This window comes from Salvelinus alpinus, chromosome 12 (assembly GCF_045679555.1).
Source record: "Salvelinus alpinus chromosome 12, SLU_Salpinus.1, whole genome shotgun sequence".
In the NCBI taxonomy this organism is placed as follows: Eukaryota; Metazoa; Chordata; class Actinopteri; order Salmoniformes; family Salmonidae; genus Salvelinus; species Salvelinus alpinus.
In genome coordinates, this window is record NC_092097.1 from 15,719,378 (window position 1) to 15,747,004 (window position 27,627).

Genomic DNA, 27,627 nt, shown 5'->3' on the forward strand with positions numbered 1-27,627 from the left:
CTCTGACAGTCTCTCGCTGTTTGCTCTCTTGTATTTGTGCAACACTTTTTTCACAGCGGATGGTTTTTCACTGCGGTGTAATCTCTGAGACAAAGGCTTTTCCTGAAACATGAGGGCCTTGGGCCTGTCCTGTATTCATGATGCTGTTGCTGAACTTTGTCAAATACAACCAAATGTCCATGTAATATAGACGGGTCAGACATGGATTACAGCTCCATGTGGTTTTCTTGGCTGATTTGTGCTGTGAAATGGTTTATCTTGTGATTTGGGCCTTGTTTCTTCCTCTGTCCACAAGCGCTTCTCCTGCCTGCCTGTGTGGAACAAAAGATTAGCAGCCAGGAAATGCCCCAGCCAATCAGCTGCAGCCTTACATCATGCCAGTGAGAGCAGGCCACTCACAGCCTGGCTTCTATCCTAGCAGTCGATCAGCCAGCCTGGAGAGCCGTGGCTATGCTCTGAGCAGGGTGAGGACTTAGAGGGCTGTTTGTCCTCCATGTTTTAACAAGCATTGACATATAACACACTGAGTTTGTTAGCCATGCATCCACAGAGGTAAGCTTGATTTTTATTATTTCACTTCCTCTTTAATAAGCTACCAGCTACTGTGTATGTTATGTGCCTCAGGAATACAGGTTTGTCTCATGGAGAGAGAAGGGGGGAGAGAGCCTGCTAGTCCCTAGAACACAGGAGTGGAGCCTGGCAGGAGAGCAGAGCACAGCAGGCTGTCTGCCTCTCCTCTGCTGACTGTATATGTCTCTGGTCACATAGGGGATCAGCCTGTCTTCATACCTTTGTACAGAATATACCATGGCAAGAGGAATATATCCCTTTTGGAATAAGGCACAGGATTGATCAGTTTGGCTAGGTTGTTGTTGGGTTGTAAGGGTTTATGACTGTGTCACAGGCCTGTACATTCAAAATGGAAGGTGTGGGGAGGGGAGAGGGCCGTAGCAGGGAGAGAGAACATTCATTAGGGGATCCCAGTGGATTTAACAGATGGTAAAGAGACAGCTCAGCAATGACAGCACAGCAAGAATGATTTAGGCCTCAGAGTGGTATTAGTGCATGGCACTACTTTTAATCTTACACCCTCCAAGCAGGAAGTAGTCAATCAAGATGAGCTATGATGGCTGTACAGTCAGGGTGTTTTTCCAGACTACTGTTTATAACAATGGGTAGTATTCACATTCTTGTTTTAGCATGTTGAATCATTGAACATGTTTCGTCTGGGTTTAAACCAACATATACAGTACAGTTTTTTTAACAACTAGCTGAAATAAAATGTCTCTGGATGTTAGATTATATGCCTCAACAGTTTAGTATCTGGTGAGAAAATCTGCCTAATGTTATTTTTCAGTTCACAGCTTTCTCTTTGCTGTGGAGTGGCATCCATTTCAGAGAGCTTCCCCTTTCTGTGCCTCGGGTCTAGACACTCTGGGTGTTTGTATGTGAAGCCTGATGAAGGGAAGCAAGGCTGCTTCAGACAGAGCCTTGGACAAAAGTATATAATTATCCCAAAAGGATATGAGAATCTCTACATCTCTAGTGGAACTCATAGAATTTGCACACATAGACGAATGCTGTATGTCGGCAGATGTTATGACAACAACCATGCAAAATGCTTTAATGTCTGGCATGTAACGTCAACTGCCTCAAATTGAATTGCCTGAAAAACAGCTTCTATTACCAGGCCATCAAACTGTTTAACAGCCATCACTAGCCATCTACCAGGTGATACACACTCACTAACACAAAACACACACCTCATAATCACAAACGCATGCAGCAAAGCCTACTCACACACACAGCCAATGCTGCTGTCCCATGTTATAGAGACTTTAAACCACTGGACACTTTCGGTTTCACACGAAACAAGAAAACCATGTCATTCTGGCACTCATTTTTAATTATTCACCATACCTGAGTAGTCTGACCTTTCCTAACGATCTTCACCTTGTTCAGATTTATTCTCCATGTTAAACCATCATTGTTTTTGTCCATTATGATCTTAATGGCAGCATTAGTATTTATTTAACTACAAATAGAGATCTGGTTCTGGTACTGGCAGAATAAAATAAGTAATAGCAATACCACTGTTGGTTAAAAGTATAGACACATTGTTAAGGTCCAAGCCCTTAAGGATTTATTTGACCATAGGTAATGCCAGTAGGAAAGTATTGGACAGGGAAAAGGGTGTTGGCACTGGCTGCATGTTCTTCAGTCTAAACCACAGCCGTCCATTTTGATTCCGAGGCCTGTGACATTTTCAGCCCTGTCGTTGTAAGGCCCTTCCTGCATTCCTGTGAGCCGGTCTACTGGTAAGCTGTGTGTGCTTTCTACAGCAGCTCGCCTCAGCTGGAGCCGTGTGTGTGCAGTGTGCTCAACAGGCAGGGAGGGAATGTCTTCAAAATGGACGCCATACACACTGCCTCAGAGCCGTGGAGGAAGAGGGAGGGAATCTGATACGCTCCCTCTAAGCCTGTGTAACTGCATCCCCCATGTTTTAGAACATGCACACAGCCAGTGAGGGCTATATGGACTTTGAGGGACTTCGTTGCAGAGGTTTTGTGAGAGTGAGGAGAAATCCTCTCTGCATTGCAGCACTGTGTCTGAGGAAAGAGGGGAGAAGATAGCCTGTGTGGCACACTAAGCCGGGCGCCCAATCAGGCAACTCCTCCGTGTGGCGCACAAACCAATCAGAAGCCCACAGCTGAGGTTAAAGATTGACAATCGCAGAGAGAGCAGCAGGAAGAGCAAGGCCCTTCTGGAAAATTCTGCTTTGTCTCATCCCCCACCGGCCTCACTAATTGAAAAAAAAAAAAAGCCTGAAGAATTCTGTGCGTAAAGAGCAAAAAAGGTATGCTGTCAATTTCCTACATTGAAGCATGGGTTTTGTGTCAAGAGAGGGTATGGGAGGGGTGATATCACTATATTCATGAAAATAATGTATTTTTTGCAATGCTTTAACAACAGGAAGGGGTGTTGTTGGAAGATTGGGAGGCATTGATTTATTGTGTTTTCACTGTTCTCTCCCTCTGCTCTCCTGGCCTGGGGAGGAGGGGATGTAGCTGAGTGAGACTATCTCTGTCTTTGCTGACAGGTTATGTCAGAGGTGGAGGCCAGTAAAGCCAATGCTCTGTCACTGCAGATGTAGCTGTCATTTTCTACCCGAGATGGAGAGGAGAACTAAGACAGAGAGGGGGATAGAGAGGTGGTGGAAAAGGGACTACATTTGCTGCTCTAACAGGGAGCTGCTATCTTGGTATCCCGCACTCTCGCATTCTAATTTTGCTGCTCTCCCCAAGAGCTAAATAAAAAGCTTGTGAAATGGAACCCATCTGAGCTGTGAGACAGTAGCTTGTGCCTTGGCGTCAAAGAAAATGGCTGAAATAAGGGGATCGACACATTTGGTGTCTGAATAACAAGGAGGTTGATGTTCAGCTGATACTGAGTAAAACAGTGGCTTTCCCACAAGAAAGTACTGTTTAAATTCAAGGAAGTGTGCATTTAAATGATGCACATGCATAGGGCTGGGGCTGTGTTTGTGCAAGACAAAGAAACAGGAATGTTTGAGTTGCTTCTCTCTTGAGGGATATGATGCGCATGAGTGTGATGTTGCATTTAGGGGGTTTTGGGACTGGGGATAGTTCCATTATAGAGGGCATTGTAGTCACCATGCAGTTGTAGAGCGGATGGTTCTCCATTGCCCCTGCCTCAGTTCAGCCTTGACCTGTCTCTCTCAGAAGTCTCAGTCATGGAACCCAAGGGTGGTGGGCTCAGGATTCATGGGTGACAGGAAGGAGAAGATATATTGAGTTTAATGCATGATTGTTTTTCAAGTCATGTTGAAACTAGGACACATTTAGCTGTTGGTTACAAACAAGTTAGTTACATACAGTCCCATCCATGCCCAGTCATTTACAGTAGATGAGATGTCTGTATAATTTGTTCATCTGAGAAATCTCCTTTTGACATCACAGCCTGGTCTCATAGACTAGACGTAACATAATAAACATAAACCTCTTGACACTCAAATTAGTATGATATGGTATGGTTACATAAGACAGAAGGTTACTTAACCTCTCTTGGGTACGTGAGATGTTAGTGTCCCACCTCTTCAACAGCCAGTGAAACTGCTGCACGCAAAATTCAAATACTGAAATACTCATTATAAAAATTCAGAAAACAAAACATATTTTACATAGGTTTAAAGATTAACTTCTTGTGAATCCAACCACGGTGTCAGATTTTTAAAATGCTTTACGGCGAAAGCATACCTTACGATTATTTGAGAACATAGCCCAGCAGACAAATCATTACAAACAGTAACCAGCCAAGTAGAAGAGTTACACAAGTCAGAAATAGAGATAAAATTAATCCCTTACCGTTGATGATCTTCATATGGTTGCACTCAGCAGACATTAATTTACTCAATAAATGTTCCTCTTGTTCGATAGTCTCTTTATATCCAAAAACCTCCGTTTTGTTTGCACGTTTTCTTCAGTAATCCACAGGCTCAAACGCAGTCAAAACAGGCAGACAAAAAATCTAAATTGTATCCGTAAAGTTCATAGAAACATGTCAAACGATGTTTATATTCAATCCTCAGGTTGTTTTTAGCCTAAATAATCGATAATATTTCAACCGGACAATAACGTCGTCAATATAAAATGTAAACAAGAAAGGCACTCTCTCGGTCTCGCGCATGAAAAAGCTCTGTGACAATTTAGGGTCCACTCATTCAGACTCTTGCTCTTACTTCCTCATTTTTCAGAATACAGGCCTGAAACAATTTCTAAAGACTGTTGACATCTAGTGGAAGGCATAGGAACTGCAATTTGAGTCCTAAGTCAATGGATACTGTAATGGCATTGAATATAAAACTACAAAACCCCCCCAAAAAATACTTCCCGAATGGATTTCTCAGGTTTTTGCCTGCCAAATTAGTTATGTTATACTCACAGACACTATTTTAACAGTTTTGGAAACTTTAGAGTGGTTTCTATCCAAATCTACCAGTTATATGCATATCATATCTTCTGGGCCCGAGAAGCAGGCAGTTTAATTTGGGCATGCTTTTCATCCAAAATTCCGAATGCTGCCCCCTACCCTAGAGAAGTTAAAGCTGCAATATGTAACGTTTTGTGCAACCTGACCAAATTCACATAGAAAGGTGAGTTATAGATATGTCATTCTCATTGAAAGCAAATCTAAGAAGTGGTAGATCTGTTCTATGTACGCTATATCTATGCTTCCCGTGCTTAAGTTTAATTTTTGCGTCTTTTGTACACCAGATTCAAACATTGGTTATGGAAAATATATTTCACAGTGGTTTAGATGATACATTGATTCTGTATACGATACTTGCTAGTTTTGTCACAAACTGAAATTAGGCAAACTATTAGAATTTTAGCAACCAGGCAATGGCGCAGCGATTTCTGCATAGTGCATCTTTAAGGCTGGCCAGGGTGGGTGGGTGTATAACGTGAATGTCTAGCAACCCAAAGGTTGCGTGTTCGAATCTCATCAGACAACATTACAATTTTAACTACTTTGCAACTACTTAGTATGTTAGCTAACCCTAACCTTAACCCCTAAACCAAGCCACCTAGCTAATGTTAGCCACAACTAATTGGAATTCGTAACATATCATATGTTTTGCAAATTCATAACATATTATACGAATTGCAATTCGCAACATATTGGAGGAATTGTAATTCGTAACATATCATACAAAATGGATGAGTCTTGGGGCGGCAGGTAGCCTAATGGTTAGAGTGTTGGGCCATTAACCGAAAGGTTTCTAGATCAAATCCCCAAGCTGACAAGGTAAACATCTGTCGTTCTTCCCCTGAACAAGGCAGTTAACCCATTGTTCCTAGGCCGTCATTGTAAATAATAATTTGTTCTTAACTGACTTGCCTGGTTAAATAAAAAAAATAAAAAATGAACATCCATAAATTAATACATACCATACGGAATGTAGCATATCATATATCAATTGGAGTGTCCCGGATTTACATTTACTATGTTACGTCTACCCCTGAGTCCAGGTTGAACATCAATGCACAAGTGTGAGTTCACATGTAAATAGGATTCAACACAATTTTATGAAATACATGGCTTCACAAAAGCATGTCTAATCCCTGAGAAATTGTTCTAATGAGACAATGACAGATGATTGGTACCTTTTTTTGACCAGAAGTTGTTTTGAAGATGGGGAGAAGTACAGTGCATTCGGAAAGAATTCAGACCCCTTCCCTTTTTCCACATTTTGTTACATTACAGCCTTATTCTAAAATGGATTAAATACACACAATACCCCATAACGACAAAGCAAAAACAGTTAAAAACAAATAAAAAAACAAATACCTTATTTACATAAGCATTCAGACCCTTTCCTATGAGACTCGAAATTGAGCTCAGGCGCATACTGTTTCCATTGATCATCCTTGAGATGTTTCTACAACTTGATTGGAGTCCACCTGCGGTAAATTAAATTGATTGGACATGATTTGGAAAGGTCCTGTCTATATAAGGTCCTACAGTTGACTGTGCATGTCAGAGCAAAAACCAAGCCATGAGGTCAAAGGAATTGTCCGTAGAGCTCCGAGACAGGATTGTGTCAAGGCACAGATCTGGGGAAGGGTACCAAAACATTTCTGCAGCATTGAAGGTCCCGAAGAACACAGTGGCCTCTATCATTCTTAAATGGAAAAAGTTTGGAACCACCAAGGCTTCTTAGAGCTGGCCGCCCGGCCAAACTGACCATTCACAGGAGAAGGGTCTTGGTCAGGGAGGTGACCAAGAACGCAATGGTCACTCTGAAAGAGCTCCAGAGTTACTCTGTGGAGATGGGAGAACCTTCCAGAAGGACAACCATCTCTGCAGCACTCCACCAATCAGGCCTTTATGGTAGAGTGGCCAGATGGAAGCCACTACTCAGTAAAAAAGCACATGACAGCCCGCTTGGAGTTTGCCAAAAGGCACCTAAAGGACTGACCATGAAAACAAGATTCTCTGGTCTAATGAAACCAAGATTGAACTCTTGGCCTGAATGCCAAGCATCACGCCTGGAAACCGGGCACCATCCCAACGGTGAAGCATGGTGGTGGCAGCATTATGCTGTGGGGATGTTTTTCAGTAGTAGGGACTGGGAGACTAGTCAGGATCGAGGGAAAGATGAATGGAGCAAAATACAGAGAGATTCTTGATGAAAACCTGCTCCGGAGTGCTCAGGACCTCAGACGGGTGAAGGTTCACCTTACAACAGGACAATGACCCTAAGCACGCAGCCAAGACAATGCAGTGGTGGCTTCGGGACAAGTTTCTGAATGTCCTTGAGTGGCCCAGCCAAAGCCCGGACTTGAACCCGATCGAACATCTCTGGAGAGACCTGAAAATAGCTGTGCAGTGACACTTCCCATCCAACCTGACAGTTTGAGAGGATCTGCAGAGAAGAATGGGAGAAACTCCCCAAATACAGGTGTGCCAAGCTTGTAGCATCATACCCAAGAAGATGCGAGGCTTTAATCGCTGCCAAATGTGCTTTAACAAAGTACTGAGTAAAGTGTCTGAATACTTATGTAAATGTCATGTTTCAGTTTTTCCCCCCAATATATTAGCAAAAAAAACAATTTAATTCATTTTAGAACAAGGCTGTAACGTAACAATATGTCAAGGGGTCTGAATACTTTTCGAATGCACTCTATGTCTGTTATAAAAAAAGGTTCTGCGTTTTTTGACACACAGATCAACTGTACTAGTTGTTCAGGCTTTGATCTTGTCCCATCTTGATTACTGTCTGGTAATATGGTCAGGTGCAGCAAAGAAAGACCTACTGTAGCAAAGCTGCAGTTGGCTCAAAACAAAGCAGCACGCCTTGCCCATAAACTGTACACATAGAACTAACATCAACAACATACTGTACATGATAGTCTTTCATGGTTGACGACAAATTTACTACTTCTCTTTGTCTTTTTAAGAAACATTTGTGTATTGAAAATGCCTAACCACTTGTATAATCTATTTGCATACACTTCAAACAGACATACATACCCCACCAGACATGCCACTATGGGTTTCTTCATGGTACCCAAACCAAAAACAGATTTGAATGTGTCACTCCGTTATCTATAGAGCCATATCATCGTGGAATGGTCGGCCACCAGAGGTTACTCAGGCAAACAGCAAGTTTAGCTTTAAAAACAGATAAAAAAACATATTGCATCACAGTGCCTCCCTTCTTTAAAAAATTTAATCTAATTTAACTGTACTGTATTTAAGAATATGAATAGGTACGGTTGAAGTCGGAAGTTTACATACACCTTAGCCAAATACATTTAAACTCAGTTTTTCACAATTCCTGACATTTAATCCGAGTACAAATTCCCTGTCTTAGGTCAGTTAGGATCACCACTTTATTTTAAGAATGTGAAATGTCAGAATAATAGTAGAGAGAATAATATATTTCACATTTTATTTCTTTCATCACATCATTTTGCAACCTTTCATCACAGTGGGTTAGACATTTACATTCACTCAATTAGTATTTGGTAGCATTGCCTTTAAATTGTTTAACTTGGGTCAAACGTTTCGGGTATCCTTCCACAAGCTTCCCACAATAAGTTGGGTGACTTTTGGCCCATTCCTCCTGACAGAGCTGGTGTAAGTGAGTCAGGTTTGTAGGCCTTCTTGCAAACGCTTTTTCAGTTCTGCCCACACATTTTCTATAGGATTGAGGTCAGGGCTTTGTGATGGCCACTCCAGCACCTTGACTTTGTTGTCCTTCAGCCATTTTGCCACAACTTTGGAAGCATGCTTGGGGTCATTGTCCATTTGGAAAACCCATTTGCGACCAAGCTTTAACTTCCTGACTGATGTCTTGAGATGTTGCTACAATATATCCACATAATATTCCTGCCTCATGATGCCATCTATTTTGTGAAGTGCACCAGCCCTCCTGCAGCAAAGCACCCCCACAACATGATGCTGCCATCCCCTTGCTTCACGGTTGGGATGGTGTTCTTTGGCTTACAAGCATCCCCCTTTTTCCTTCAAACATATCGTTGGTCATTATGGCCAAACAGTTTTATTATGTTTTTTATTATGTTATGTTTCATCAGACCAGAGAACATTTCTCCAAAAAGTACGATCTTTGTCCCCATGTGCAGTTGCAAACCAGCAGTGGCTTCTTCTTTGCTGAGCGGCCTTTCAGGTTATGTCGATATAAGACTCGTTTTACTGCGGAGATAAATACTTTTGTACCTGTTTCCTCCAGCATCTTCACAAGGTCCTTTGCTGTTGTTCTGGGATTGATTTGCACTTTCCACACCAAAGTACATTCATCTCTAGGAGACAGAACGCGTCACCTTTCTGAGGTATGACGGCTGCGTGGTCCCATGGTGTTTATACTTGCGTACTATTGTTTGTATAGATGAAAATGGTACCTTCAGGTGTTTGGAAATTGCTCCCAAGGATGAACCAGACTTGTGGAGGTCTACATTTTTTATTCTGAAGTCTTGGCTGATTTCTTTTGATTTTCCCATGATGTTAAGCAAAGAGGCACTGAGTTTGAAGGTAGGCCTTGAAATACATCCACAGGTACACCTCCAATTGACTCAAATTATGTAAATTAGCCTATCAGAAGCTAAAGCCATGACATCATTTTCTAGAATTTTCCAAGCTATTTAAAGGCACAGTCAACTTAGTGTATGTAAACTTCTGACCCACTGGAATTGTGACTCAGTGAGTTATAAGTTAAATAATCTGTCTGTAAACAATTATTGGAAAATTTACTTGTGTCATACACAAAGTAGATGTCCTAACCGACTTGACAAAGCTATAGTTTGTTAACAAGAAATTTGTGGAGTGGTTGAAAAACAAGTTTTAATGACTCCAACCTAAGTATATGTAAACTTCTGAATTCAACTGTATGTACATTTTATTGTTGTGCCTTGATGTCTTTCCTATATATAACTCTTATTTAATGTTTTTATTTTGTGTAATATCTTATGTTGTTCTTGTCTTGAACTGTTCTGTACTCTGTCATGTATTTGTACGTTTTGTGTGGACCCCAGGAAGAGTAGCTGCTCAATGTGCAGTATCTAATAGGGATCCTAATTAACTAAACTAATCATTTGACCTAATCCAATCACATTCTGTCAGTTTGACTCTCTGGAACTCTTCACATTGGAACACTGCTTTACTAGACATTAAGGGCAGCGCTAATTAATACAGGGAACCCGAGTGTTGGCTTCTGCAATGCATTAGCTGATGCATCAACTGACGTCGCATCATATTCTACAAACACTTCCTACCTTTTAATATGGTGGTCTATTTAGCTGATCAGTTTTACTCACTCATTCTCTGCTACCTGTATTTCTGTTGGTTGCTTGATAGTATGCGGTTGCATTTTCTAGCACCCACCCCATCCTCCACCTTTTTGGTTCTGTGTTTCCTTCTTGCAGTGGGATTGGTATAGCGTAACTTGTAATTATCATTATTATCTTAACATGACACACGTAGTGAGCTACCCCAAAGGATCAGAGCCTAACGCCAAGACTAATGTATTACGTTGTAATCTTTTTCTAATAAATGGTTAAATGAATACGTGGCGTTTCCTGTTTTGAAATTGCTTTACTAAACATTTTCCTTCTCCCAATAAGAGAGGGACTCTTACTGGCCATAGCCGGCACCCAAATGAACAGCGTGTGTCTGTGTCCAGTCAGAATTGGTTGAGACAGAGTTTGCTTCTGGGCCAAATGGACTCTCGCTCTAAGAATAACCCCATTGTAGTGAGACTGAGAGAGTGAGTCTCACTGCCAAGTGAGTCTGTGTTAAAGCAGACCTTTACAGCCAGACGGGATTATGTCTTTCCCCTGAAAATGATACTAGATCCACACAAATAAGATTTGTAAGACTTCAGCAGATGCTCTTATACAGTGTGATTTTATGATTGTTACCAAGTGCATACTGAACATACTGTGGAGGAAGCCATGTCTGGTGGAAGCATAGTGAGTCAAACTGTAGAACGCATTGGATGAAATGATCTATGTTGGGAGTCTTTTTCTGTAGGTGTTGTCATAACAGGGCATTAATAGTGCCTCTTTTCCCTGCGTCAGTGTGGCTGAGGAGGAGGTGAAGACTGAGTCGGATGCAGTAGAGGGGATGGAGATCTCTACACGATCCAAAGGTGAGAAAAAAACAAAGCTGAGCTATACTATTACTTATGATTGCCTATGCCTGTGTGGAGTATGTGGTGGTGGTGAAAGGGTTTATTTTATTGCTCCCATGTTGAGTGTACTGTATGTGTGCATGCATGTGTGTGTCTGGTACAGCTGAACGATACAAGGTACAAGATGGAGGCTAATGTGCTGCTTCTGTTCATATCGCTGTCATGTCTTATCGCTATGGCAACTGGTTTTATCTGCTGTACAGTATAAAACAATGAACATCTACTGTTCTATGGCTAGTACATGCACCTTCTTCTTAGAAATATTGCATCTGTCATGTTGGCTTGTCTGACCTTTGACCCCTCTCTGCAGTTTCAGTCCCTGGGTCAGTGGAGCGAGCAGTGCAGAAACGAAAGGTGCCCAGCCCCTCTCACTCATCCAACGGTCACTCCCCTGCTGAGACCTCCTCCAGCCCGGTCAAAAAGAAGAAGAAACCAGGAGCAGTCAGCAGCAGTAAAGACCAGGTGCGACCTCCCCCTCCACTCTCCTCTGTGCTCACACTGTGGGGCTTTCACAGGCTGCTGGGTTTCTGTTACACTGCAATATATCCTACTAAAAAAACTAACTTTCGGTTCCAATTTAGTCTTTTGGTATGCCATGGGACTATTTGATGTTTGTGAGACCAAGGGTTTATATTTTCTTATAGTGTTACAGTTAGCCTATATGTCCTAATACAATTGTTATCTAAATGATTATTGTTTTGTTAATGTGTGTTTGCATGCTTAATTTTGCCCACTGAAATCAAGAATTTGATTGAGTTTTTGGATATTGCTCAAAGAAAAACTGATGCAAGTAATGTTGAACACTTTTATCAGCTTTATAAATGGTCAATTATAATAGCAACATTGGTTTATAAGTCACGGATCAAAGGTTGTCTCAATGCAAAACAGTAATGGGTGTGGACCAAAACACAGTTTCTCAGATCCAATCATTAAGTGATACTAAAGGCTAGTTTCTCAAACTGATCCTTTTCACTGTCTTGACCTTTGAAAAGGGATTTGCAATATAATCTACAGTGATTCTCTTCCAGTTTGATAACAGAAATGAATGCCTTATGTTGCAACACAGGGTTCTAAGCAGTCTGTGCTTTGGACCGTTACTATGTAACTTCTGTTGATAATTTTTTTTTAATTGCATGTCTGTGCTGCTCATGTAAACTCACTCCTAAATTAAATGTTGAACCCCTCCAACTTTCTCCTTCTCTTGCCTGCATTTCAGTCAGAACTAAGACATGGTCCCTTTTACTATGTGAAGCAGCCAGCACTCACCACAGACCCTGTTGATGTTGTACCGCAGGACGGCAGGAATGACTTTTACTGCTGGCTGTGCCACCGCGAGGGCCAGGTGCTCTGCTGTGAGCTCTGCCCGAGGGTGTACCACGCCAAGTGCCTCAAACTGCCCGCAGAGCCCGAGGGTGACTGGTTCTGCCCTGAGTGTGAGGTACTCGCTTGTGGGTGGGACTGGAAACCAGTTGTCTACTAGGAAGACAACTTTAAAATGCGTGGGAGGTTTTAGGCTGGGGGTTGAGCCCTGACTATGATGAAAGACATCCCGATTTATTGGAAGTTACAGAGTTGAGCAAAATCTTGGAGCTAAAATAAATTCTGATCATGTTGGTTTACGATGTTGTCAAGGTAGTAAAATGAGGCTTGATACTGAGAATATCCTTTGAGATGGCAAAATACCTTTGAAGCTAACATCTTTCTCTCTACCTCTTTTCTTTCAGAAAATAACAGTTGCTGAGTGCATAGAGACTCAGAGTAAAGCAATGACGATGCTAACACTAGACCAGCTGTCTTACCTGCTAAAGTTTGCACTCCAGAAGATGAAACAGCCAGCTGTAAGTGCACTGACCTCCCTCCTCCAACTGACTGATTAGTCCCAGTAACACTAGAAACAAATATCAGGTCTGTTGGGAAATCAACTGGATATAGTGCATATTGCAATGGCTTGTGCTTCTGCTTTCACCCTCCCCACATTGTCATGGAAGAACTCTATTTAATTTCTACCTTTTCTAACTGTTGTCATTGACTAATTGTTTTGACAGTAGATATATTGGACTATTGAAGAATAGAGATAGATGTATTAGTAAGTCCAATGCGAGTGAACAGAGCTCTCACACAAACACAATGGAATGGTCTTGCGCTTGTTGATATGGTCTGATTCTAAGACTGCTTAATGCTTTCTCATGGTTTTATTTTCCATCAGTGATGATGTCCATTGCCCCTGCCCTTATACACGGAGAACTGCACCCTGCCAAATGATTTCCTATACTCAGAGTCTGAAGTATCTTTTGGTGTTCTGATTACAAAGTGGTTACCTATGTCATAAGTAAGGAAGCTCTCTAACAACACTAAACCACCCCAAGCCTGTTTTCGCCAGTCTCCTCCTCTACAATGGCATAAAGAGGAAAGGGACCATTGAACCAAGGGTGCAGTTTGTAAAGCGTGGTGTGGTGAGGATACAGTTGCCCCTCTTACTCTTTTTCAGGACCAACCACGCTCGTCATCTCACTCCCCCCATGCAGCCGCCACGCAGAGAAAGGCTTTTAATTGGGTAATCAATCAAACACACTAAAAAAAGACCCCATCATATTTTCCGTTCGTTTTTTCCCCCTCCTGTTTGGAGTGTTCTTTTTGTTTTGTGTGTCTGTTTTTAGTTGCTGTTGTCTGTCCTGGGGTGGTAGAGTCTGGGTGGTAAGGTGTGTGTGTCTGTGTGTGTGTTAAGGAGGTCATGCAGTTGAATCCTAAATTGAGATGCGTGCAAGGCAAGCCATTTTAGATCTTGACCTAAATTTTGAATTGATGCCAATTTTATATATTTACATGAAAGTTGTAGCTGTGCTTGTGTCTCAAGTTAGGATTTGGCCTAAGTGTGGCCTGTATTTGGAATATGAAGGTTAATTCACTGTGCACGTCTCTTTTATATCTTCTCCAGACGGAACCCTTCCAGAAGCCAGTATCTCTTGAACAGCATCCGGACTACGCAGAGTATATTTTTCACGCCATGGACCTCTGTACATTAGAGAAGGTTAATGTTCCATGCTTATTTATTTGGGGTTAGAACTACAATCCCAAACCTTACCAGTTGTTGATCACTGACCTTTTCTATTTTATTTTTTCCAGAATACAAAGAAGAAAATGTATGGCTGTACCGAAGCTTTCTTGGCAGATGTTAAATGGATTTTACACAACTGCATCATTTATAATGGAGGTCAGTGTCCGTGTTTAGATTGCAATGGATTTTCACTGGTTTCAATAACTGGTTTGTAGTTATTTCTAATGGTGACCTTCTTATTCCAGGAAATCATAAGCTTACTGCCACAGCTAAAGTCATAGTGAAAATCTGTGAACATGAGGTGAGTATGGGAAGGCGTTCAATAATTTTTTCAGGCCTTCAGAAGACACCTACAATTGTTACACCTACAATAATTCTTCTCTTTCAGATGAATGAGATTGAAGTCTGTCCGGAATGCTATCTGTCAGCCTGCCAAAAGAGAGACAACTGGTTCTGTGAGCCATGTGTGAGTTCAGTTACTTAAACTCTCTTATTTACTTGTATCAAAGCTTGTGCTAAACGAGTCATACATTGGAATTGTAGTGCCTTGTGTATACCAAATGCTGCCTATATAATGGTCTCAGTATTATAACTAGTCTTCCTGCTTGCTTTGCTCAGAGTGATCCTCACCCTCTGGTGTGGGCCAAGCTGAAGGGGTTTCCATTCTGGCCTGCCAAAGCATTGCGGGACAAAGATGGGCAGGTGGATGCTCGCTTCTTTGGGCAACACGACAGGTAATTCCGCTTTGGTACCTACCTATGTCAATTATACTCATCAGTGCATTTGCATTTCTCAACTCTCTGTCTCTAGCCAGCTGTTTATTTGTGTTATGTTTCTTCACCTTCCAGGGCGTGGGTCCCCTTAAACAACTGCTACCTCATGTCCAAGGAGATTCCCTTCTCTGTGAAGAAGACTAAGAGCATCTTCAACAGCGCCATGCAGGAAATGGAGGTCTACGTGGAGAACATGAGGAAGAAGTTTGGAGTGTTCACCTACGCCCCCTTCAGGACGCCCTATACCCCTGACAACCAGTACCAGATGCTGCTGGACCCCGCCAACCCCTCATCCGGCTCGGTCCGGCCGGAGAAGCATGAAAAGATCAAGTTCAACTTCGACATGACTGCATCTCCCAAGATGCCCTTGTCCAGGAGCGTGCTGACAGGAGGGGGCGGGGGCATGGGCGGGGTTGGAGGGAGTGCAGGCCGGAGGATCTCCCTGACAGATATGCCCCGCTCGCCCATGAGCACTAACTCCTCTGGTCACACAGGCTCTGATGGAGAGCAGGAGACACCAGACAAGGGCCAGGCTAGAGCCCCAGCTAGCCACTACAGTGCTGGGGAGGAGTCCATGGACTGCACAGGTAGTTACTGCACACTGCCTTTCTAACGGTCTGGAGAGTCCTGGGACTACGGAATATACTGTAACAGCAACCTAGACTCTGGTTTTTGTTTTAAATCAAGCACTGTAAACGAAGTGCATGTTGAGTTCTTCTTCAATGCACAATTGCCATAAGTTATTTTAATAAAACCTACCTCTTAAATGCAGATCCAAGGAAGAGCATGACATTGATAGATACTGTATATCTGAACTCTCCCCACAGCATCACCGGCTTCCACTCGACCTGATCTTGTCTCTGGTGCCAAGGACAGCCCTAAACCATTCCACTCCCAGGGCCCTGCCCTGCCTCTCGTTCCCAAGCAGGAGAAAGCAACACCCACAGGGAGCATCCTTAATCTCAACCTGGGTGAGCTGCCACAAAACCTGTCATCAAAACCTCAATCATCATCAAAGTTCAGCTATTTAGCACACCTAACCTGTGTAAGGCTTCATGACAGCAAAACACTATCCATAAACCCTAGAACTTAACCACATGTAGAGGCAGTTCTACTTGATGGTCTAGTGATTGTGGCTGATTTCAACCAGCTCATAACATTGTTTGTGGTTTCTTGTGCTGGCCTTTCAGACCGAAGCAAAGCCGAGATGGACCTAAAGGAGTTGAGTGAGACTGTGCAGCAGCAGCAGCAGCAACAGCAGGGGGTGCCACCAGTCCTCACCTCACCCAAAAGACAGATCAGGAGCCGCTTCCAGCTCAACCTGGACAGAACCATCAAGAGCTGCAAGGCCCAGCTGGGTGAGTGACCTAACCGCACTGCTAGAAAATAACCGCTTTAAGATACCAGGACAACTTTTTTAACTTGTATGATAACAACCATGCAAACCACTGCTGAAACCTTTGATGTTATACATTTACCCCAATTTCCCCTCTCTGCTTACAGGTATAGATGAGATCTCTGAGGACGTGTATAAGGGAGTGGAACACAGCGACTCCGAGGACTCTGATAAATCCGATTCGAGTGACAGTGAGTATGCCAGCGATGAGGAACAGAAACCTAAAGTGGGCCAGCACACTGAGGCCAATGACAAAGGCGAGAAGGACCCTTCCAAGAGGGGGTCCAAAGACCCCCTGCCCCCCATCCAAAACAAGGAGGGCAAAACAGAGGGGCCGGGGCCAACAACTGCAACGGCAACCATGGGAGATGCAGGGGTACCATCTACCCTCTCTGAATCCTTGTCGAAAGAGAAGCAGGGTGTAGAGTCAGACAAAGAGCCCCCAGAGAAAGCCAAAGCAGTCCCTGCGTCCCCAGCCCCCAGAGAAAAGCCCCAGGTGAAGCAGGAGGCCAGGCAGACCTCTCTGGTGGATGACTCTGACTCTGAGAGGGAGCTGGTGATTGACCTGGGGGAGGACCAGGGGGGCAGAGACCGGAAGAGGACTAGGAAAGATGCACACGCCACCAAAGATCCACCAACCAATAAGACAGAGGGTGAGAGTCCTCCTATTCTCTACCACTATTTGACAAAAATAATAGTTGCTGTTATTAATTAATTTCTTTCCATTCTAGGTAAAGCCCCCACCCCATCAAGTGGCCTTACTCCATCTCAAAACAACACAGCCCCTTCCTTAACCCCCAGTGTGAAAGATTCATCACAGTCTCCACTAGCCATCCCTCTAAACATGGTGCCCTTCACTACTGCTGCTCCCACCACCATTGGCCCCACCACCCTGGCCAGTGCCACATCAACAGCCTCCATCACAGCCTCCTCCGCCACCACAGCAGTGAAGAAACAGCGCCCTCTGCTGCCCAGGGAGACTGTCCCGGTGGTGCAGCGGGCAGTGGTGTGGAACCCCACCAACAAGTTCCAGACTTCCTCCCAGAAGTGGCACATGCAGAAGGTGCAGCGGCAGCAGCAGAATCCGCAGCCAGATACGCCTCAGCTGCAGACAGCATCACCTGGCCAGCCACAGACACAAAAATTGCCCCAAACGCCGGCATCTGCAACATCTTCATCCTCATTATCGCCAGAGCAACCTTCCCAAAGCACGCGGTACCAGACCAGGCAATCTGTCAAAGGTACACCACAGTATTAGTTGATAATTAAAAATTAGCACACTACAGAGAAAGTGGAGACAGCTAAAAAACTATTTGAGTGCAACCGCAGGCCTAAATACCATGACTGTGATGTCAATGATTAGTTTTGATTGTTGTTGTTTACTGTAGCTGTCCAGCAGAAAGACCCCCCACTCAGTACGTCCACGTCGGCTGTTACCCTGGTGACCAGTATCCCAGCCTCTGTGGCCATGATGGCAGCTCCCGGAGTAGGCAGTGGCCCCTCCACCTCCATGGCAGGGGACTTCCAGATCCCTACCGCATCAGCAGACGTAGCAGCTGACATCGCCAAGTACACTAATAAAGTGAGTATGCAAGACTTGGACTGATGGCCAAAGAGTAAACAAGCTGAAGGATGTACACTACACTCACTATCAGTATATTACGATAGTTTGGGGCTTGGAGCAGAGCTTATTGAAGCATACAGACTTTTGGGGGACAATTTTACATGCACTACATGACCAAAAGTATGTGGACACCTGCTCGTCAAACTTTTAATTCCATTAATATGAAGTTGGTCCCCCCTTTGCTGCTATAAACAGCCTCCACTCTTCTGGGAAGGTTTTACACTAGATGTTGGAACATTGCTGCGGGGACTTGCTTCACTTGCCACAAGAGTATTCATGAGAGGCCTCCCGGGTGGCGCAGTGGTCTAGAGCACTGCATCGCAGTGCTATGCTGCGCCACCAGAGTCTGGGTTCGCGCCCAGGCTCTGTCGCAGCCGGCCGCGACCGGGAGGTCCGTGGGGCGACGCACAATTGGCTTAGCGTCGTCCGGGTTAGGGAGGGTTTGGCCGGTAGGGATATCCTTGTCTCATCGCGCTCCAGCGACTCCTGTGGCGGGCCGGGCGCAGTGCGCGCTAACCGAGGGGGCGGGTGCACGGTGTTTCCTCCGACACATTGGTGCGGCTGGCTTCCGGGTTGGAGGCGCGCTGTGTTAAGAAGCAGTGCGGCTAGGTTGGGTTGTGCTTCGGAGGACGCATGACTTTCGACCTTCGTCTCTCCCGAGCCCGTACGGGAGTTGTAGCGATGAGACAAGATAGTAATTACTAGCGATTGGATACCACAAAAATTGGGGAGAAAAAGGGGATAAAATTTAAAAAAAAAAAAAAAAAAAAAAAAAAAAAAAAAAAGAGTATTCATGAGGTCGGGCACTGATGTTGGGAGATTAGGCCTGGCTCGCAGTCGGCGATCCAATTCATACCAAAGGTGAATTGAGGTCAGGGCTCTGTGCAGGCCAATCAAGTTCTTCCACACCGATATCAACAAACCATTTCTGTATGGACCTCGATTGGTGCACGGGGGCATTGTCATAATGAAACAGGAAAGGGCCTTCCCCAAACTGTTGCCACGAAGTTGGAAGCACAGAATCGTTTAGAATGTCATTGTATGCTGTAGCATTAAGATTTCCCTTCACTGGAACTAAGGGGCCTAGCCAGAACCGTGAAAAACAGCCCCAGACCATTATACCTCCTACACCAAACTTTACAGTAGGGACTATGCATTGGGGCAGGTAGTGTTCTCCTGGCATCCGCCAAACCCAGATTTGTCCATTGGACTGCCAGATGGTGAAGCGTGATTGATCACTCCAGAGAACGCATTTCCACTACTCCAGAGTCCAATGGTGGGGAGCTTAACACCACTCCAGCCGAAGCTTGGCATTGAGCATGGTGATCTTAGGCTTGTGTGCGGCTGCTCGGCCATGGAAACACATTTCATGAAGCTCTCAACGAGCAGTTCTTGTGCTGACGTTGCTTCCAAAGGCAGTTTGGAACTCGGTAGTGAGTGTTGCAACCGAGGACAGACAAGCTTCGTGCTTCAGCACTCGGCAGCCCCGTTCTGTGAGCTTGTGCTGCCTACCACTTCGAGGCTGAGTCGTTGGTGCTCCTAGACGTTTCCACTTCAAAATAACAGCACTTACAGTTGACCGGGGCATCTCTAACAGGGCAGGAATTTGACAAACTGACTTGTTGGAAAGGTGGCATCCTATGACGGTGCCACATTGAAAGTCACTGAGTTCTTCAGTAAGGCCATTCTACTGCCAATGTTTGTCTATGGAGATTGCATGGCAGTGTGATAAAGATTCTCAACCAATCAAATATGAGTTATTATTTAATGAAGTTATTACTAGTCAGCGGTCTCTTGGGTACTTTGGACAGTTTTGCTTCATTTCTCCTTTTCCTCAGATAGTGGATGCAATCAAAGGGACGATGACTGAGCTGTACACCGAGCTTTCCAAAAGCACTTCAGGGAACACAATAGCAGAGGTATGTATCTATCTGCTGGTCTCTCTCAGAGGCACCGAATAACACCCTGCATATAATAGTTAGCTGTATGACTCTGGGGAGTGAATGTATGTCCTTGTCTCTCCCACACAGATAAGACGATTGAGAATTGAAATAGAAAAACTGCAGTGGCTTCATCAACAGGAGCTTTCAGAAATGAAGCACAATCTAGGTAAGGACCTTTGCATTACTCAAGCTTCCACTGCAGATGACCCAGTCATTTCTGGGTCAAAGGACTGTCTCTCAGTATAGACGGGTTGGTTATTTAGCAACAAAACCGACGTGTGCGCAACTATGGGCCAAAACAGATGGGGTTGGCTTAGATTGTTGACAACACGTAAACAATATTCACCTCCAATGTTTATTGAAATCATAAATACAATTGCACAATTAGCACTTGTCTCTCAAATACATTGCTATTGTTGTAGCTAGATAGCAAATTTTTGCCATATTAGCATTGACATGATTGTTGACAACACGTAACCTATATTTCGTTTTCAATATGTATTGAAATCATAAATGCATTTGCACAATAAGCACTTGTTGTTTCTCAAATGCATTGTTACAGTTGTTGGTTAGCTGGCTAGCGAATTTCGCCATATTAGCATTGACATGAAATCAGCCAAAACACCTCAAAACAAGACACGGTATCAATAACAAGATACAATGAGCTGAAACGAGCCACCTACAATTCCCCACATGGCAGCTTCTTGTTGCTAGCTATCTGACCATTCAGAATCATGATGCACATACATCATTTTCACAGTGGTGTAAAGTATTTTTTTTAAGTATTTTTAAAGTATTTTTACTTAAGTAGTTGTTTGTGGTATCTGTACTTTACTATTGATATTTTTGACAACTTTTACTTTTACTTAACTACATTCCTAAAGAAAATAATGTACTTTTTACTCCATACATTTTCCCTGACACCCAAAAGGGCTCGTTATATTTTGAATGCTTAGCTGAGCAGAAAATGGTCTAGTTCACACACTTATCAAGAGAACATCCCTGGTCATTCTTACTGCCTCTGATCTGGCGGACTCACTAAACACAAATGCTTCGTTTGTAAATAATGTCTGAGTGTTGGAGTGTGCCCCTGGCTAGCAGAAAATAAAAAAACAAGAAAATTGTGCCTACTGGTTTGCTTAATATAAGGAATTTGAAATTATTCATACTTTTACTTTTGATACTACAGTTGAAGTCGGAAGTTTACATACACTTAGGTTGGAATCATTAAAACCTGTTTTTCAACCACTCCACAAATTTCTTGTTAACAAACTATAGTTTTGGCAAGTCGGTTAGGACATCTACTTTGTGCATGACACAAGTAAATGTTCCCCAAATTTTTTACAGACAGATTATTTCACTTATAATTCACTGTATCACAATTCCAGTGGGTCAGAAGTTTACATACACTAAGATGACTGTGCCTTTAAACAGCTTGGAAAATTCCAGAAAATTATGTCATGGCTTTAGAAGCTTCTGATAGGCTAACTGCCATCATTTGAGTCAATTGGAGGTGTACCTGTGGATGTATTTTATGGCCTACCTTCAAACTCAGTGCCTCTTTGCTTGACATCATGGGAAAATCAAAATAAATCAGCCAAGACCTCAGAATAAAAAATGTAGACCTCCACAAGTCTGGTTGAATTTCCAAACACCTGAAGGTACCACGTTCATCTGTACAAACAATAGTCCACAAGTATAAACACCATGGGACCACGCAGCCATCATACCGCTCAGGAAGGAGACGCGTTCTGTCTCCTAGAGATGAACGTACTTTGGTGCGAAAAGTGCAAATCAATCCCAGAACAACAGCAAAGGACCTTGTGAAGATGCTGGAGGAAACAGGTACAAAAGTATCTATATCCACAGTAAAACGAGTCCTATATCGACATAACCTGAAAGGCCGCTCAACAAGGAAGAAGCCACTGCTCCAAAACCGGCATAAAAAGCCAGACTACGGTTTGCAACTGCACATGGGGACAAAGATCGTACTTTTTGGAGAAATGTCCTCTGGTCTGATGAAACAAGCCGAAAAACACCATCCCAACCGTCAAGCACGGGGGTGGCAGCAACATATTGTGGGAGTGCTTTGCTGCACTTCACAAAATAGATGGCATCATGAGGCAGGAAAATGATGTGGATATATTGAAGCAACATCACAAGACATCAATCAGGAAGTTAAAGCTTGGTTGCAAATGGGTCTTCCAAATGGACAATGACCCCAAGCATACTTCCAAAGTTGAGGCAAAATGGCCTAAGGACAACAAAGTCAAGGTATTGGAATGGGCATCACAAAGCCCTGACCTCAAACCTATAGAAAATTTGTGGGCAGAACTAAAAAAGCGTGTGCGAACAAGGAGGCCTACAAACCTGACTCAGTTACACTAGCTTTGTCAGGAGGAATGGGCCAAAATTCACCCAACCTATTGTGGGAAGCTTGTGGAAGGCTACCCGAAACATTTGATCCAAGTTAAACAATTTAAAAGGCAATGCTACCAAATACTGATTGAGTGTATGTAAACTTCTGACCCACTGGGAATGTGATGAAAGAAATAAAAGCTGAAAGAAATAATTCTCTATACTATTATTCTGACATTTTACATTCTTAAAATAAAGTGGTGATCCTAACTGACCTAAGACAGGGAATTTTTACTAGGATTTGTGAAAAACTGAGTTTAAATGTATTTGGCTAAGGTGTATGTAAACTTCCGACTTCAACTGTAAGTATATTTTAGCAATTACATTTACTTTTGATACTTAAGTATATTTAATACCAAATACTTCTACTCAAGTAGTATTTTACTGGGTGACTTTTACTTGAGTCATTTTCTATTAAGGTATCTTTACTTTTACTCAAGTATGACAGTTGGGTACTATTTCCACAACTGCGATTTTCACGAGGTTGTCAGCCAACCCGTCTGTAACAATGGATGTCATTGACTGAGGAGAATTAATCACATTATTCTATAGAAAAGGTTATGTTATTGTCTGATGTGTGTACATGTGCAGAGTTAACCATGGCTGAGATGAGGCAGAGTCTGGAGCAGGAGAGGGAGCGTCTGATGGCGGAGGTAAAGAAGCAGACAGAAGTGGAGAAACAGCAGGTGGTGGATGAGACCAAAAAGAAACAGTGGTGTGCCAACTGCAGGAAGGAGGCCATCTTCTACTGCTGCTGGAACACCAGCTACTGTGACTACCCCTGCCAGCAAGCCCACTGGCCAGAACACATGAAGTCCTGCACGCAATCAGGTAACACACACCAGCCATATTCAAAGCTGAATTTATACTAGTTAAAGAACATTGATTCCATCTGAATACAGGTACTAATTGTCTTACAACTGTATAGTTATATATTCCTGTTCTCATTTTGTAGCGACAGCCTCACAGCAAGAGCCTGAGTCAGGGTCCACGGCAGACGGCCCAAACAAAGCCTCAGGACAGTCCAACAGTGGTCAAACTTCTCCCAGAGAAACGACAGCATCTGCCCCCACAGATAAAGACTCTAACATGGAGAAAAGCAAGGACAATGTCACTGTCAGTCTGTCCTAACACTGAGCCCCTGCCCTGGCATTGAGTTATCACACTTGAACCTGTAACATAAAATACCGACACCTTCTTAGCTACTGTACATGGACACGTTTTGTTAGCATTAGTCTTTTCAAGCTGCTGCTCTGAAGGTATCAAAATACTTTTTTATTTTAAGTGATAATGACCAGAATTTCGTCTTTCCCAAACGCTATAATCATCCTTCTCCATCTCAAGTCCAGATGTACTTTATGCCCAAAGTACTATGGGACAAGTAACCACTAGAGAGCGCCACCTGTTCTCTTAATCACTGTCACCTTGCATTACACACGCTTTGCAAGCTCATAGAGAAGCAGCTTTTCATGGCCAAATTTGAGGGTTGGGTGTGTGAGGCAGATGTACAGAAAGTGTATCTATTGTTATACGTAATATTAATAAAACTGTATTGGGAGTGCATAATAAGTTTTGGTACTGTGTGAAAGAATTGGACAGTTTGGTCAATGATCACCCAGATGACCAAACGTAATGTGAATGGACCAGAATGGAACATTGCTTCAGATTATTGTTGATACAAATTATTTTCAACCGCCATCTTGTATGTTAATTTATTCATTATTTATGCTGGAATGTTGCCTACAGTTTTATTGAGGAGATAATGTTCGATGGACTGCCTGTTGAATTTAGATATGGTACAGAGATAGTTATATGAAGCTTTTCCATTTCAGAATGTTTTTCTTTCCTCCCTTAGGACTAATGTTCATCATAATGCAACCAACATTTGTCCTGTATTCATATTTCTGTGTTCATACTCTTTCATCTTGTATTGTTGTCACTGAGAAATAAACCATATTTATGGCAAACACAGGCCCTGAGAGGGAACAGAATACAACACTAGTTTTTGAAAGCCCTTGCATTTTCTATGTGTCTCCCACATGATGATACAAAAACATAAATGTATTTGGTTGAAAATGATCGGCTACGGTGAACTGAACACGTCTTTGTATGTCAGGTTTGAACGCTCTACTACAATTTATTCACTCATCTGCAGGAAACCCCATTTGATTTTCAAACTATTCTCCTACAGCATACTGTAATGGAGTCATTCCTCCCTGTCCCGGTATAGAGAAGAGACTAAAGGAACTCTGTTGTATTTCATGTTTGTTTACATTCTGTAAATAAATAAGCTGTGTTGTTCTAAAACTGTGCATGGCTCTAATGTACCACCATTTCAGTCGCATATGCCCTCAAATATGTTGCTGTGTGACCTGGAATTTTGATTTGGAATCACCAGTGTGCCTACAAAAATATTCACCAACGTATGGCATATGGCAATACCCTGGCTTCCCTGTGGTTTGTTTTGGAATCAGAATTTTTCCACTCCTGGCCTTCATTAGTGCTGTGGTAACAACGGAGCAATATAGCCACATACCTTCCAGCTCTCCTTTATCTGACAAATAGTCTGCAACATTCTGGAGGTATAATGCGGTCCCTTTTCCAGGGACATCACTGGATAAGAAAGGCTGCCAACGCGTTGCCATATTTGGACATGTGTATGTGAAGTCCAAACTAAGTAGCTCTAGCACAGATAGAACAATGAGACAGATATTTCATCGGATGTATAAATGTGAAGCATCCGGTTAGTGTTTCCACTCACTATCAAATATGGTGATGAGAGGAAGCCCAGTGGCCAGCAGTGGGAGAAGATGAAGCGAGATGGATTTTGGCCGACATTCTGCTAATTTTCTCATCGATGAAACATTTGATCTCAATACAGTTTCGTTTCTAAAACTAGAATCTGTTACGAACAGAGTGGATACATTTTTGTAGACTTTACCATTTGCCAAAAAATGCAAATATATGCTATAACGCACCAATAGGTGTGCCTGACTGCCCACCTCCTTGCTTGTTCTGTCCACTATGATGAATTTGCTTCCATTTGAAACGAAGGGCAGTGGTCTATCTTGGGTTAGTTATACAAATCTTCGGCTCTATTTAATTGGTCAAGATTTGTTTAGTTTTTTTGAGTCTAGCTTGCGATTTAGCCGTGAAGACATCATGGATTCATAGCCCTGTACAGTAGATTAAATGTGCGGTCCAAACACTTAAAATAACCTCCCTCGTCCATTTACCCTCGCGTTATGCCATTGGGAGAATCGCCATCGCAATCCCCTCAGCCCTGTGAACGCTGCGTGTAACACATCCGGTGTCAGGATAAATAAAATGCAAGGTCTGCTAACTTTCTTTAATTATGTTTAATTACCGCAAACAATGAATGGCAAATGCAATTTTCGTATATACGGGTTCGCTGTTTCACCGCGCAGGATGAACAGAGAACTGGCAAGAAGTACGTAAACAGCTGTTCTTATACCGTGATGACGTCGTTTCAACGCGTCTGTTAGCCTATCACAGTAGAGGCTGGGCCTGGTTTAGACTTTGCCCCCCTTTAATGGCCCTTTGTCCAAGCCCCTTGGCGCGTCCCTTGGTCCACATCTGGTTGCTGGGTAGATTAGCTCCGTCTTGGGTCTGTCGATTCTACACTAAAACAGTTCCTAATATGGTATTGTCCAGTATTCTAACCTCCTCGTTGGTCTAGAGAGATGCACCCCTCCCCTCTCCAGACTGTCCACAACTTTTATGGCCTGTGTTGGTCAGTCCTTTCACCTACACACCCACACCCCTCTGTATAGTTTGTGTATGTGTGTAACAAAACAATATTCCTCTTCAACCAATATGCTAACAGGCTATTATGCTTAAACATAAATCCTAACAGCCCTCGTTTTTAGTCGGCTTTGCGAGTGTACAATTATGTTCACTTCAGGGCCTGAAACTCCCCATAACTTAATTCGCGACGACTGTACATCCGCTAAGAAAAGTCCGCAAACACTTAAAAACAACATCAATGGAGAAGTTATATGAATTATGGGGAGTTTCAGGCCCTGAAGTGAACATCATTTATACAAGTGTAATTAAAACAAATGCAAATTAGTTCGAATTTGTGCTACTAATTGTGGGGTTTTATAAAGGTTTTTTGACATGCTTAACTAACTATAAGCTAGTAGGGCTTCTTATGCATTAAAGTTTGAATTGCTGACTCTTGTGAACCTGCATTTTCCATTGTTCTCACTCTTACCAGTGCTCAGGGCCTAACCATGAATATCAGCCTGAAATGTGTGTGTGTTAAAAGGAGAGAAGCAACAAATGTATCAGTAGTGTGAAGCTGTACTGTGTGGCCGAGACTGTGCTAATCTTAGAGAGACACAGGAGGGGGGTGAATCAGGAGACTGCTGACCAGACAATAACAGATAAACTATACACACGAAAAACATATGTGAGGTTCTGAGTCATGCACTATAACCCAATACTATAACAAACATGATTGAATATTAGCAACTGTATTATATGTGATTGAATACTATAACAAACATGATTGAATATTAGCAACTGTATTATATGTGATTGAATACTACAACAAACGTGATTGAATATTAGCTGACTGTTGGTCTGGGCGCCTGGGTGTCTGTGTGTGTGTGCTGGAAGTAACAGTTAGCTCAGATAAGAAGCTGGGAAGCTGTAGTTAGCCTTGAGCGAGAACAGTGGACATTGTATAACAGGTGTGAATAGCTCAGACAATATTACAGAGCTGTCTGACCTCAGTCTTTGGGGTGAAGGAGCGTAATCTACACAGCAACAGCGTCGGGACATCACATGCGCTAAGGGGCTAGGACTAGCTTAAGCGCCAACACCAACGATAGGCTGGGTGAGTCTAAACCACGCCCAGTCTCTACTCTGACAGGCCGGCTCGGAAGTGGGAACTATCTCTGTCATGAGTATTTATTATAATGTCTTTGTCAGTAACAAGTGTCTTCTCTGTTTCCACCCTGCGGGGTGGGGCAGTGGACCCGTATATACGAAAAATGCATTTGCCATTTATTAACTTTTGAATTAAACAATTATTTTAATCAAGTTCAGGTGTCCTATTGTTCCTATCTCAGTTGAACTTACGCAACCCTAACATAATGCACAAACACGTCTCGTAAAAAGTAAATATGTTTTTGTTTGGTTATCTTTTGGAAAT

General features: G+C 43.0%; 1 protein-coding gene across 8 annotated transcripts; it reads left to right on the forward strand.

Moving 5' to 3' along the window:
• The first annotated feature begins 411 nt into the window (after positions 1-411).
• LOC139536565 (MYND-type zinc finger-containing chromatin reader ZMYND8-like) lies at positions 412-27,515 on the forward strand. 8 transcript variants are annotated; one of them, XM_071337189.1, is made up of 21 exons: positions 412-552; positions 11,124-11,194; positions 11,547-11,698; positions 12,453-12,674; positions 12,961-13,074; positions 13,725-13,790; positions 14,172-14,264; positions 14,360-14,447; positions 14,537-14,592; positions 14,680-14,757; positions 14,910-15,025; positions 15,140-15,651; positions 15,892-16,035; positions 16,255-16,422; positions 16,568-17,113; positions 17,192-17,701; positions 17,849-18,042; positions 19,923-20,003; positions 20,115-20,193; positions 23,037-23,276; positions 23,401-27,515. In XM_071337189.1, the coding sequence occupies exons 1-21, from the start codon at positions 539-541 to the stop codon at positions 23,574-23,576; spliced, it is 3,720 nt and encodes a 1,239-aa protein (XP_071193290.1). In that variant the 5' UTR covers positions 412-538; the 3' UTR covers positions 23,577-27,515. The 8 variants fall into 8 exon arrangements, with proteins under 8 accessions (XP_071193290.1, XP_071193293.1, XP_071193292.1 ...); XM_071337192.1 differs by having other exon boundaries at positions 12,531-12,674; XM_071337190.1 differs by lacking the exon at positions 412-552 and adding an exon at positions 965-2,857.
• The last annotated feature ends 112 nt before the right edge of the window (positions 27,516-27,627 follow it).

What these genes read in the sequence shown, in the direction of transcription:
- LOC139536565 (XM_071337189.1), top strand. An exon ending in AGAAGATGAAACAGCCAGCT is followed by an intron (nt 13,075 to 13,724) that starts GTAAGTGCACTG and finishes ACTCTTTTTCAG; the next exon opens with GACCAACCACGCTCGTCATC. An exon ending in ACCAACCAATAAGACAGAGG is followed by an intron (nt 17,114 to 17,191) that starts GTGAGAGTCCTC and finishes TTTCCATTCTAG; the next exon opens with GTAAAGCCCCCACCCCATCA.